The sequence below is a fragment of the Branchiostoma lanceolatum genome, chromosome 7 (genome assembly GCF_035083965.1).
Source record: "Branchiostoma lanceolatum isolate klBraLanc5 chromosome 7, klBraLanc5.hap2, whole genome shotgun sequence".
In the NCBI taxonomy this organism is placed as follows: Eukaryota; Metazoa; Chordata; class Leptocardii; order Amphioxiformes; family Branchiostomatidae; genus Branchiostoma; species Branchiostoma lanceolatum.
This window is the reverse complement of record NC_089728.1, coordinates 17,392,156-17,405,198: the sequence shown is the minus strand read 5'-3', so window position 1 is coordinate 17,405,198 and position 13,043 is coordinate 17,392,156. Positions and strand designations below refer to the sequence as shown.

The window sequence follows — 13,043 nt, the reverse complement described above, 5'->3', positions numbered from 1 at the left end:
CTCTTCCACCTTGCACTGTAGCAGCAAGTCTGAAACAGCACCCCATTTTCTGTCAATGAAAAATAGTTCCGCTCCGCTTTCAGCAAAGACAAATCGTACTTTCATGACAACTTTAATCTCTAGGCGCCAATATAACTGCGGTTACACGACCTTTGTCCTCTAGCCTCGATAGTTCTAAATTGCCCTGATTCAGTCCGTGGATGCTAAAATACATTTCAGTCTTCCAGTCCAATTCAATCTAATGCAGTTGTTGTTATAGATGCATAATCAATATAACCAACAAAAAAAGAAATGTCGGCATTTGTTTGCAAATGTGATTAATCGGCGGCAAACCGCGAATATTACAAGATATACTACGAACAAGTGTCATTCTTTTGCTATTATAGAACTACTTCTTCTGCCCCAGCCTAGGGCACGTAGCGGGTCGGTAAAACAATTAAGTTATGCGCTACGATGAAATTCAAGAATTGGTAGGATCCTAGAACCTTATGATCTAAAATCATAGATCCAAAAGTATAGTCTGCTTGCGCTTGTTTTCAGATATGATAATTTGACGATGAAGTAGTAACTGCAAATACCAAGAACGTGAAAATACGAATATTCGTAGATCCATAGTAAACAGGCGTACCAGAGTACCCTCTGCGATAAAACCTTAAGTTTAGAAACACTGTCAATATTCCGCTGACTGCGAACACTGCTTTCTTAAAGTTAGCATGCTTGTGTACAGACTAACGCTGTAAACAACATGAGTTGACAGATTTTATTTCACCGATGAGTATCAAACACTTGTCCCATTTAAACCTTGTCTAAAGCTCTGCATTTCAGACAAAATATAAACAACACAAGCTGTTCAGGTCAAAGTATGGAAGTATTATATTGACAAATAAGGCTATTCTAGCATTTTATTATCATTTATTCAATCGAGGCCCTTGTTTGCATACTTAATGTTTCATGATCACTTAAAAGTTCATCTGTGTACTAGGTATAAGTCACTCTAAATCAAAGTTGAACTGCAATTGTGAAGAAAAAGTTGGACTTACCCAAATGTTTGACTGATCAACTCCAGTCTTTGCCAAGAAAGGAGCAATCCACTGCTTCTGTGACGTCACGTTATGCAGATAGAACACCTGATTTGGTGAGCAGTGGACCATATGTTGCGGATATCAAAGGGAGGCGATAGAGAATGCTACTACTAACGGGCACCTCTATCGGACGATTGGGGGGGGGGGGACTATTTTAGGGGTGGTGGTGGTGTGTGTGTGCGTGTGTGTGTGTATGTATGTATGTGCGTGTGTGTGTGGGGTGTGTGTGTGTGTGTGAATGTGCCCTTATGGCTGCATGTGTGTTTAACTGTGTGTCGTTGTGTCATTATGTGTGTTTATGTGTGTGTCCCTCTGCGTGTCTGTGTTTTAGTCTGTGTCACTTTGTGTGTTCTTCCAGGTGTATTAAGCGTCAATGTGTGTGTTGCTTGTGTCCATGTGTGTGTGTGTGTCTGTGGTAGTCCTTGTGTGTATGTATTCAAGTGTGCGTCATATTTGATATAGATAAAAAGTACACAATAGATATGTCCTCTTCAAGAGCTGGCTAATGCTAGTATACGCCGTACGGAAACATTGTTCATTTCAAAAGCACGATTTAGACTGCACAGATAAACTTAAGAACGGCTAAGTGATTATACCAATAATCTTGGCTCGGGTCAAGCTGTAATCATGGGGGAAGGGGGTTGTCTGCCCAACTAGCCAATCGTACAGTAGGCCTGTTGAAGGGTTTGTTTGCCTAACCAGGTGGGCACTTGCTCGGTTGTGCGTGCCTGTCTGTTTAGATACGCACAGTAGGTAAGGGTTGTTTCCCTAGTACTCATGGGGGAGGGGGTGTTTTTGCCTAGCTAGGTCTGTACGTTAGGCATGGGTGTAGGGGTGGTGGGGTAGGGGTGTTTGTCTATGTTCATACAGTAGCCCTGGGGTGATTGGCGTCTAATTTTGTCCGCCAAGCTAGGTTTGTCAAGTAGCCATGGGTTGGGGGAGAGGGTGTTGCTGTGGTGGGTGGTTGTGTGTTGTGTTTGCTACCTACCTGCTTCGGTCCGTACAGTAGCCATGGGAAGGGAGGGCCTTACTAGGGCTGTATGATAGTAAAAGGAGCATGGTGGGGAGGGGGGCTAGTCTGTATAAAATAAAGCAGCCAAACACACGAATAACACTGACACATTGATTTGTATCAAACCTGCAGAAGAACTTAGAAAATAAAAATTATGTGAGTATACAATGCAATTCTTTAACTGAAGAAATTGTACAATTCAGTCATTTCAGTACAGTCAAACCATGATTTTAACGTTCAGCACATACAGCTGTACGTATGTAATCTCAAAATTGCCTGATGTTCACTTCTTTACTTGTTTGCACAAACTTCTTTGGTCCGAGCTTTACTACTTGAATAAGCAATATCTTCATCTACATGTAACATTGCCTCTCACCTGCTAGTGCACCATAAGAAAATTTCTAAATGTATGCTGTATGAAGTAATTGATAATGTCATAACTTCTCTACTTTTACAAATGCTGCATTTCTACTGCATACACCATGATATCAACTAGGCAAAGCTAATTGTTGAGAAAAGGAAATCACCTGCCTCAAGTTTGCATCTACTAAAATTCCAATATAGTTTCCATATAAGATACAACACTTAACTACTCATAGGTGCTGTGAGATATGTAACTATTATTTGTAGTTTCACATGTAAGCCAAAGCGTAATAATACAGATAATAAAACACCTAAACAAATGGTGCATTTCTACTGCTACACCAAGATCGATTGAAAAGCTTAATATATCTTTCTTCTTATATCTAATAAATACAAAACTATACTACTTGTCTTGCATATTTGTCGAAGAGAAAAAAAGAGATGATAAAAACATTTAAGATATGCAAAAAGTACGAGTAAGAGGGAGGGGATGGTTGGGTGGAAAAAGAGAGGCAAAAGAGGGAGGGTATTAGGGAAAATGGGATGAATGTGGGAGGGGTGGAACAGAAGAAATGTTTTAATTTTCTTTAGATAGTTCGCATTACCGGTAATAAGTGTAATAAAATGACCTAATCCACAATGTGTATCAACCATTCAGAGGCTTTTTAACAGCTTTTTCCCAGATGTTGTCATTTCATTTACAGCGCTGTTCCTTACGTTACAGAATAATGGTTGTTTACAGGTACAATGGCTTAATGCACGAGTTCACTGCGACAAAATTTCTCATTTCAAAGGTTAACAAGAAAACAAAACTACCAAAATTATTAATTGTGAGGGCCAGGGGTTACCATCGGTTAGAAATTGAATGTATATCAAATACCATATCTTAAAGATACCTTGGGTTTAGTTTTTTGTTTCGTTTTATGCAAATTCAGGTCTTACGTCTTACGTTTCATTTTAGAGGCCTGAAAAAATCAAGATTGTATTCACACTTTTAGAATGGTTAGAATTAGTCTTAAACTTCAGATTTCTGTAAATCTTGTAGGTTTAAGGATTTGCGTTTTGAATGAATTTCGTAATTGCGTTTCCTCCATGTTGGCCACTATGCCTGTCACATTGTGTTCTGCAGGAATGGTATTTTTTATGGTATTATCATATACGAATATATATATATATATATGAGTTTTTTTTTACTGGCTGACAACATCTAACTTTTGCTCAGTAGGCCCTACTGTCTATAGGGGACGGTGCCATACAACAAATGAGTCATTACGTTTGATATTCAATGTCAGCATAGTCCCTGTGGTGTAGTGGTCTGTGCTTCTGTTACTTACCACATCTGGTAATATAAGATATGCTTTAAATTGGAAGATTCTATTCTTAGTTAAATTGTATCAGTAGTACACGCAAATCCACACAAATAAGTTATACTTTCTAGTTACACTGTTGTCAGCTCTCCTATCTACTTTATGATATGATTAATATGTGCCTGCATATGTATGATTTAAAAACAAACGCAGAGATTAAGTGATAGGTGATTCCGGCTAAATAATATGTCATGATGGAATCAGGCTCTTTCCTTCACTATGTCAGGTCATAACAAACCTCTCTCACAAACGGTTTGCCAACAGTATATAGCTTTGCATAGTTCAAGAGCTGATAGGTATTATTAAGGGAGGATTAATCTTCTCCTCTCTGATGTTACTTTAAGCCCATTTTGCATTGGTTGTTAGGTATTTGGGCATGGGTAGAAGGTTAAATAACATTGCTATATGAGACGCTATAGTACGGTCATTATACACATTCTACGCATTGAGGCCCAATGGAGCAATATGTCTACTCAGGCCCGGCAGCAACCAGCGGTCTAGTCATTCCCAAACACCTGAAAGGCGTAGTTTTCCAACCCTGAAAAACAAACAAAAACATAATTTATTCCTTGAACAGTTAACCAAACCCTTGCATGCAGCACCCATCAGATCACCATCACTTAAGAAGAGACATGCAAATTAGAAAGTGTCATCTACCTGTTTCTTGGCCACTAAGCATCCTGAGTGGCCCTTGAGTGACAGACTCCGGGAGGTCGTTGCTGCTGTTGCGTCGGGCCCGGCCTCTGCGGCGCCTGGCGGGGATGCAGCCCTCCCTGCACGGGGAGTTCAGGTCATCCTTCAGGCAGACCACCATGGTACAATGCAGATACACCTGAAATATAGAGAGGTAGGTAAACTAAGGCATTGGCCAGGTACACTGTACTTAAATATTCAATGTCATTCACTGCCTTGTTGTGCATTATCGCTATGGATATCATGGTAGTTTGCACATTTTAGGTAGTTTACAGGATCTAGGAGAGGTCTCTGGGGCGCTGAGGCTAGCACAAAAGTATGAAACAAGGAAAATGGGTGCGAATGTACTGCCTCAGGTTGTAGAATGATCAACAGAAGCAAGCACTTACAAAAAAAGGCATTGCATGATAAAGTTTTGCTGCAAAATCCTTGCTTAATCATCACCTCTCTGCAACCTCCTCTTTTAGGCCACCACCAAACCAAACCTTCCACGGTTCATACACCTATCATATCAGTCTCATGACCACCTCATATTATCCACCACCATAGCAACCTTTCTCGGCCAAAGGACTTTACCAGATCGGAATCGACAACGTCTGGGAAGGTGAATGCTTGGATGGAAAAGTACAGTAGAACGGGTTGTGTCCCTCCCAAGGGTTGGGTCGATGTCACACCTACAGGTACAGGGAACAAAGAGTATACAGATTTTTATTATGCATAAGTACGCCGTGTTTGTTGCCACCAACTTTGATGATGAGAAAGCTTAAAGGTAAATTATTAATACCGCTGTGAGTTGCATCTAAAAGATAAAGTATTATTATCTCAATGAAAAATTGAGAAATAGTTTTGTGTGTGTCTGTGTGTGTATCTGTGTGTGTGTTTGTGCTTCCGCACTACTGTACTGTAGTCCCCTCTCTCTTTTGCATCTAGCCTGTGTTTACACAAGCTCTGGGGTGTAGGTTATTGACCCCTACCTCTAGGAACTACGACTTTACAAAGGCAGCTATCGGCTCATTTGTACCGCGTTTTGTCGATTTGTAGCGCTAACTTGTCGACGAGGTTAGACAAGTTTTCGTTCAGTTCGTTATCCGACATTGCGACGATACGCCGTGCAGAAATGCGAGGTCTCTAACAATAGAGTAAACTAGAGTTCCACGAACACATTATCTTCGCTAAATAATCAAGGCTTATTAAGGAGAGTGATTAATATTTACATGCTTATCACCCCCAGCAAATTTGATCATACACCATACCGTTTTGAAAGTTACGATTTGGGGAGAATGAGGCCAGTCTAGATAGGGATAAAAATCATTTGGTGGTACAGGACTAGTATATGTGTATAGTGTGCTGATATATGTTATAACTGGTCATCAAAAATATTGAAAGTTATGATTAGATGGTACGGTCAACATATATGAATAAAATAAATCTTTACTCCATATCATACACATTTTGCAAGACATACATGTGACTTGTTCATACGGTGCTAGGTAATACCTAGCAGTAGTGCAGTTTTGGTGCAGTGTACCCTCTTAGCAGAGGAGTGCTGGTTTTTGACATGTTTTTAGGTGTTTTTGTCAAGCTTTCTATTTTGTCCCCTTTCCGTTATGTCTCCAGCCATTTGTGTCCAACACATGGTTGAACACGTTAAAAACCAACCGGACCCACACATTTGCTTGGAGTGTAGTGAGACTGTCCCAACTGTTTATTTATGTGCCCAATTCGTTTATTTATACTTCTAGGCAAGGCCCTCTGTTGACCTGTTAGCGGCAAAACACTGTCACACGGCCCATTGTAAAATGTACTTGGATTTACAAACTATCCTTACTAATTATGCAGATTAGCTCCTGTTTTCTATAATTATACATCGATTGTGTAAAGCACCATCTGAGCTCTCTACATACCAAACTTCACGACCACCTGTCGACCCCTTCTAAAGTTATTCATGTCGAAGGTCAAAACAAAAACACCCACTGCCGTTCTAAACAAGCCGCTAGGGGGCCCAAACTTACAGAACTTACTTCTTGTGGCGTGAACTATCTACCATACAAATATCATGACCATAGCACTTTCAGAAAATATGCCACTAAATTTTGAAGCTCCGCTGCAGTACCTTAGGTACTCGCTAGAAGGCCCATTATCGAACTTGACCTTCCTTTCCGTAAACCCTACCCATCCACTCATTATCATACAGATCCATCAACAGCTTCTTGAGTTATGTTGTCCACAAGAATTACACATCCACACAAAGCCCGCTGCAGTACCGACGGAAAATGCCAGGAGAACCATTTTTGAACTTGATCTCTGTTTCCACAACATCTACACACCTGCAAAAAATCATGAAGATCCATCAACGTTTCCGTCACTTTTTTCGCCTACATACAAACGCACAAAAATTAAAAGTCTGCTGCAGTACTGTTGAAAAACGCAAGGTAAACCATTTTTGAACTTGACCTTCCTTTGCACAACCACTACACACCTACCAAAAATCATAAAGATTCATCAAAGGTTTCTTGAGTTATGCTCTTGACATACATACAGACCCACCAAACAGCTGGCTCAACCAAAAACATAATCTACCCCGAGTACTAAAGTACTCGGCGAAGATAATGATGGTAACCGGTTTAGGATTCCGCGCGCATAATTGACCGAAGTGTGCGGTAATCCATTACGTACCAACAACACAAAAAACAACAACACTAGTAGTGAAAAAACTAGTACCATCACAAATGCATTGCATACATGCTTTCTCTTGGCAACGGCCATGGCAAGGACCAAACGTACAAAAAGTCGAATGTTTTGACAACAGTAGAAACGATATCCGACACCATTAACGCCTTGTGCCGGGTAAGTCGTGTTAGTTATCTTGTCATGTGTCAGCTACTTCTTACATTATGAATATTAGTGACTGTCACCCCAATCCGTTTGCCTGCTATACGCGACATGGGGATCAAAATAAGGACCCCTACTATAGAATTGGAACTCAGAATGGTCCAAAACTGCTCAAAAAAGGCGAGCGTCAAATCATTTTCCATGAAGACGTTACGAGATGAGGCGAATGTAGGGACGAAAAAGCTAAACATGACAACTTGGGAGAGAAGTTCACATGGGGGCTATTCGAACTGTTAAAGTTATTTTTACGTATGCACCATACGGCACATGCTTTTCTCCTCTGTAACGTATGGTTCAAGCTGTCCTACCAGTTCCAGACTGAATCATAGTTAGGTAAATGTTTAACCGACACCTCTTCCACCTTGCACTGTAGCAGCAAGTCTGAAACAGCACCCCATTTTCTGTCAATGAAAAATTATTCCGCTCCGCTTTTCAGCAAAGACAAATCGTACTTTCATGACAACTTTGATCTCTAGGCGCCAACTGCGGTTTGCCTGCTATACACGACATGGGGACCAAAATAAGTACCCCGACTATGGAATTGGAACTCAGAATGGTCCAAAACTGCCCAAAAAAGGCGAGCGTCAAATCATTTTCCATGAAGACGTTACGAGATGAGGCGAACGGAGGGACGAAAAAGCTAAACATGACAACTTGGGAGAGAAGTTCACATGGGGGCTATTCGAACTGTTAAAGTTATTTTTACTAATGCGCCATACGGCACATGCTTTTCTCCTCTGTAACGTATGGTTCAAGCTGTCCTACCAGTTCCAGACTGAATCATAGCTAGGTAAATGTTTAACCGACACCTCTTCCACCTTGCACTGTAGCAGCAAGTCTGAAACAGCACCCCATTTTCTGTCAATGAAAAATTATTCCGCTCCGCTTTTCAGCAAAGACAAATCGTACTTTCATGACAACTTTAATCTCTAGGCGCCAACTGCGGTTACACGACCTTTGTCCTCTAGCCTCGATAGTTCTAAATTGCCCTGATTCAGTCCGTGGATGCTAAAATACTATTCAGTCTTCCAGTCCAATTCAATCTAATGCAGTTGTTGTTATAGATGCATAATCAATACTAGAGTTCCACGAACACATTATCTTCGCCAAATAATCAAGGCTTATCATGGAGAGTGATTAATATTTACATACTTATCACACCCTGCATATTTGATCATGCACCATGCCATTTGGAAGTTATGATGGGGCGAATGAGTCCAGTCTAGAAGTATACACATTTTGAAAGACATAGTACATGTGACTTTTCCGCACCTAGCAGTGGTGCAGTTTTGGTGCAGTGTACTCTCCAAGCAGAGGACTGGGTCTGGCTGGTTTTTGACGTGTTTTTAGGTGTTTTTGTCAGGCTTTCTATTTTGTCCCCTTTTAGTTATGTCGCCAACCGTGTTGAACAAAAATGCCTGAACTGAACACGTTAAAAAACAGCTGGACCCGCAACTCTGCTTGGAGAATAGTGGGTGCCCCATCTGTTTATTTATTTGACCTACATGTACGTTTATGCAAGGCCATCTGTTAACATGACCTGACACTGTCCCATGCCCCATAATGAAATGCAGTGGGTTAACAAACTTTCCTTAATAATTATGCAAATTATCTCCTGATTTGCATAATTAGTCATTGATTATGTAAAGCACCATCTGAGCTCTCTACATACCAAACATCACGACGATCTGGCGACCCCTTCTCAAGTTATTCATGGCCGTGTTTATGTCAAAACAAAAACACCCACTGCAGTTCTGAAAAAGCCGATAGGGGGCCCAAATTTACAGAACTTACTTTCTGTGACATGAACTACCTACCACACAAAAATTATGACCATAGCACTTTCAGAAAATATGCCCCTAAATTTTGAAGTTCCGCTGCAGTACCTTAGGTACCCGCTAGAAAGTCCATTATCGAACTTGACCTTCCTTCCTGTAAACCCTACCCATCCACTAAATGTCATACACATCCATCAACAGGTTCTTGAGTTATGCTGGCGACATACAAATACACATCCACACAAAGCCCGCTGCAGTTCCACCGGAAAATACCAGGGGAATCATTTCTGAACTTGACCTCTGTGTCCACAACATCTACACACCTGCAAAAAATCATTAAGATCCATCAACGTTTTCGTCACTTTTTTTGCCTACATACAAACACATAAAAATGCAAAGTCCGCTGCAGTACCATTGAAAAACGCAAGGTGAACCATTTTCGAACTTGACCTTCCTTTGCACGACCACTACACACCTACCAAAAATCATAAAGATTCATTGAAGCTTTGTTGAGTTATGCTCCTGACATACATACAGACCCACCCAACACTGTCAGATTTTTCAACCGAAAACATAATCTTCTCCGAGTACAAGTACTCGGCGAAGATAATAAGGTTGGTAGAGATTTCTCTGACCCAAACTATATATACATAAAGGTCTTGTGTCTGAGTAAAATATCAGCTTAGTATGAAACTACAATGTGTTGCTGAACAAAGTCTGAATTAAAAGTAATACATCCACATTTCTAAGTACCAAGAAGGAATAAAGGCAATACAGTCTACGTTAGACGGAGCAACATTTTTATTTGACTCCACTTTGTTTCTTTGTTTCTTTGAAGCTTTGTTTATTCATGAGAAGCTCAAATCGGCCTGCAGGCCACTTTTCATTGAGGTCACTCTTAGACTAGTCTAATTATGGTAAATTGGTCTAATGACAAAATTATGCCTTACTGCAAAAATATGCTATTCTTATTGCTTTTCCGTATTATTTTCCTGTTAAGCATGAACGATAAGACTTTCTTGAGCTCTCATCACAACATCATTTCTTGGAATCCAGAATTGTCTGGAACTTGTAATCCTGTCCCATGATGCTCTGTAGCAGATTGTTCTGGATGCGCTTGGAAATGTACGACTTGGGGGAGGCTGCAGTTTGGTCCTCTGTCTCCAGGGGAAGCTCCAAACCAAATCTGCAAAGAACCATTTTCATAATGAATCACAAATTTCAAGTCTCCAGAAAGGAGATATGATCATAATGGCCCTGTTTCAGTCACAGTGTATATTCTGCCAAAATGTCATTGTTAAAAACATTTAGGTTCAAGTAAAAAAAAAAAACTAAATGTCTAGAAACAAGACCTAACTTGCAAAATATATATCTCGCTTATTCCTTTTTTTGTTGTTCTAAACCAGCTTAAATCTTCCTTAGATCGTGAAATTTGCGAGGGAAAAATATGAAAACATGTTTTAATGTTATTACTGAACTTATGTGTTGACTAATGATTGTGTTATATAATTTTGCATGATACAATGTACTTTTCAAATTGTATGTTGCCAATTCTAATTGTACCTGGAAAAAAATATATTTCAGAATCCGGACCTGAACCCGAATCTGAGTTACACAGTACATTTAAGTTTGTGTGGTTTTTATTTCCCAGTAGGGAGAAAATGGAGTGTTTGCGGTGGTTTTAAGTGCGCTGAAGAACTGCAAAAACCACAAACATAAAATGACCACGAACATTTTTGCATTAATTTTACAGTAATTGCAATACATGACTATACTCACCCCAGTATGATATCTCTCCACAGCATGGGATTCCCATCACAGACATTGATAGCTTGACCTCTTGTCTCTGGATGTCTTCTCATAACTTCTTCTGTCACCTTGATGATGTCATCAACATGTGCTAGGTTTAGGAACTTGTTGACATTTTTGATGTAACCCTTTTCAAACCAAGATTTTGGGTGTCGTGATTGTCCATTCTTGCTCTCGCCCCACAGCCCTGAAAATATATAATATCATGTATCATGTGGCCTGTATCATGCTGAAAGTTGTGTTGCTCCTTTGTTCAGTTGTCCACCTAAAAATTCAAAGCTTTCAACAAAAATGCCCATGCAGTTCCAGAACAAGATGCTAGGAGGACAAAACCTACACCTTCTCTTCCTTATATCAAAAGCTATTTGCCACCAAAAAAATCAAGACCATTAAGCATATCCAGGTCAAAAGATACAAAAATTTCTGTTGCTGTACCAAGGTCACATACCAGAGAGCCAAATTTCGACCATGACCGTCATCTTCCCAACACCGACCCACATACCAAATATCATTATAGTCCATTTTAATAGAGGTTCTTAAGTTACGCTAACTACAAACTTCCGAACATACAGACACACAGTCAGACACATCCAAAACAATATCTCCATTTTTCATGGAGAAAACAAGAATTGAATGATGAGCAAAAATGTGTATACCTGCAAGTACCAGAACAGTGGCCCCCTTCTCCTGTAAGAAATCCTCTCCCTCCTCCCTGCTATCTTCTTTCTGTGTCTTCTTTGTCTTCTCATCTACCCACTGGTGGGCTTCATCTACTTGGTACCGGCTAGTTGAGCCGTATACAATCACTGGTTTCTTCTCGTCCAGGATGGAATGGAGGTAAGCATCATGAAGTCGTTGCACCTGTGACAAGGGTCTAGAAATAGAAGTATGGTACTGATGTTGATCATTATTGAACAGCAATATCATAACAACACTAAAAATAGGATCTTGGTATCGGGTGATGAGTAATTCACCATCTATGGCAATACAATATATACGATCACCATAACAAAAAAAAATGTAATGACTAATGTTACATCTCACTAAAACACCTCAAAAGCATTTGTACTTCAATCTGTAAATGAAGAAATGTTCATGGTGGCTTTATGTTGACAGTTTTCGCAGCTATCGTTTCACCATGAACTTAAATCTATGGCAATACAATATAACTACCGATCACCATAACAAAACAAAAAATGTGATGACTAATGTTACATCTCACTAAAACACCTCAAAAGCATTTGTACTTCTGTAAATGAAGAAATGTTCATGGTGGCTTTATGTTGGCAGTTTTCGCAGCTATCGTTTCACCGTGAACTTAAAACCACCACAAACATTTTTGTCTCTATAGCGGTATGTGGCTATAGCACTGGCGCAAACAGCTTAAAACCACAGTGAACACCCTATTTTCCCCTTAGAGCGAAATAAAAACCATGCACTTCACTGCATTTACTTACAGTACTTCACTAAAAATGAGTACCTATATAGCTAGCTTTGGTTAAGGGCAATTCCCTTTGATATTAGAGGAGTTCCGTGTTTGAGGACAGCCACACCTCGAGCACATTAAAGAACCCACCACACTTATCGAAAAGAGCAGGGTGTCCTTTCCAGTGTGAGGGGATCAAATAAATCTGTCTGCAAACGCAGGTCCTCTTTACTGTACTCTTCAGTACAACCCTGGTGCGTTTCACTATGAGGTGATTTACTGGGTATGCAATACAAACAGACCCTTACTTTGCCGGTAACGTCCAGACAACCCCATCCACCTCCTTTGGCAGATTCCTCCAGGTTTCTTCATCCTCCAACACAAACTGGACGGTCCCCTCCTCTCCCTTCTGGACTGTCCCCTCCTCTACGTTCTGGACGGTCCCCTCCTCCACCTTCTGCCGCCGTGTACAGCACACCTGTACTCCTGAACTCTGGAGCGATGCCGCCAGGGAAGAACCAACAAAACCTGCTCCTATGATCAGCACCTTCTGGACCTTCATGACGGTGTTCATCAAGGGTTAAATCTAGAAGAAGGAACAACCTGCTATAAGCTCTTTCA

At 40.4% G+C, this 13,043-nt stretch overlaps 1 protein-coding gene and 1 long non-coding RNA gene across 5 annotated transcripts in view; both read right to left on the bottom strand.

Annotated features, from left to right (window-relative positions):
- Window positions 1-13,043, bottom strand: part of LOC136437958 (uncharacterized) — a 26,259-nt gene extending 13,216 nt beyond the window's left edge. The window contains exons 1-4 of one of the 3 annotated variants that reach the window (XM_066432560.1): window positions 12,731-13,043; window positions 11,653-11,870; window positions 10,967-11,183; window positions 9,967-10,373 (exon numbers count right to left, since the gene is read on the bottom strand). In XM_066432560.1, coding sequence (XP_066288657.1) covers window positions 10,226-10,373; window positions 10,967-11,183; window positions 11,653-11,870; window positions 12,731-12,996 — 849 coding nt within the window. In that variant the 5' untranslated portion in view covers window positions 12,997-13,043 and the 3' untranslated portion in view covers window positions 9,967-10,225. Of the gene's footprint in view, window positions 1-9,966; window positions 10,374-10,966; window positions 11,184-11,652; window positions 11,871-12,730 lie in introns of those variants that run through there. The other 2 variants (XM_066432561.1, XM_066432559.1) reach the window with 2 other exon arrangements.
- Window positions 3,816-5,655, bottom strand: LOC136437956 (uncharacterized). Of its 2 annotated transcripts, none has more exons than XR_010756355.1 (3): window positions 5,094-5,655; window positions 4,482-4,656; window positions 3,816-4,362 (listed from the first exon to the last, which is right to left on the bottom strand). It is a non-coding gene; the product is annotated as an uncharacterized lncRNA (long non-coding RNA). The 2 variants fall into 2 exon arrangements; XR_010756354.1 differs by lacking the exon at window positions 5,094-5,655 and adding an exon at window positions 4,962-5,080.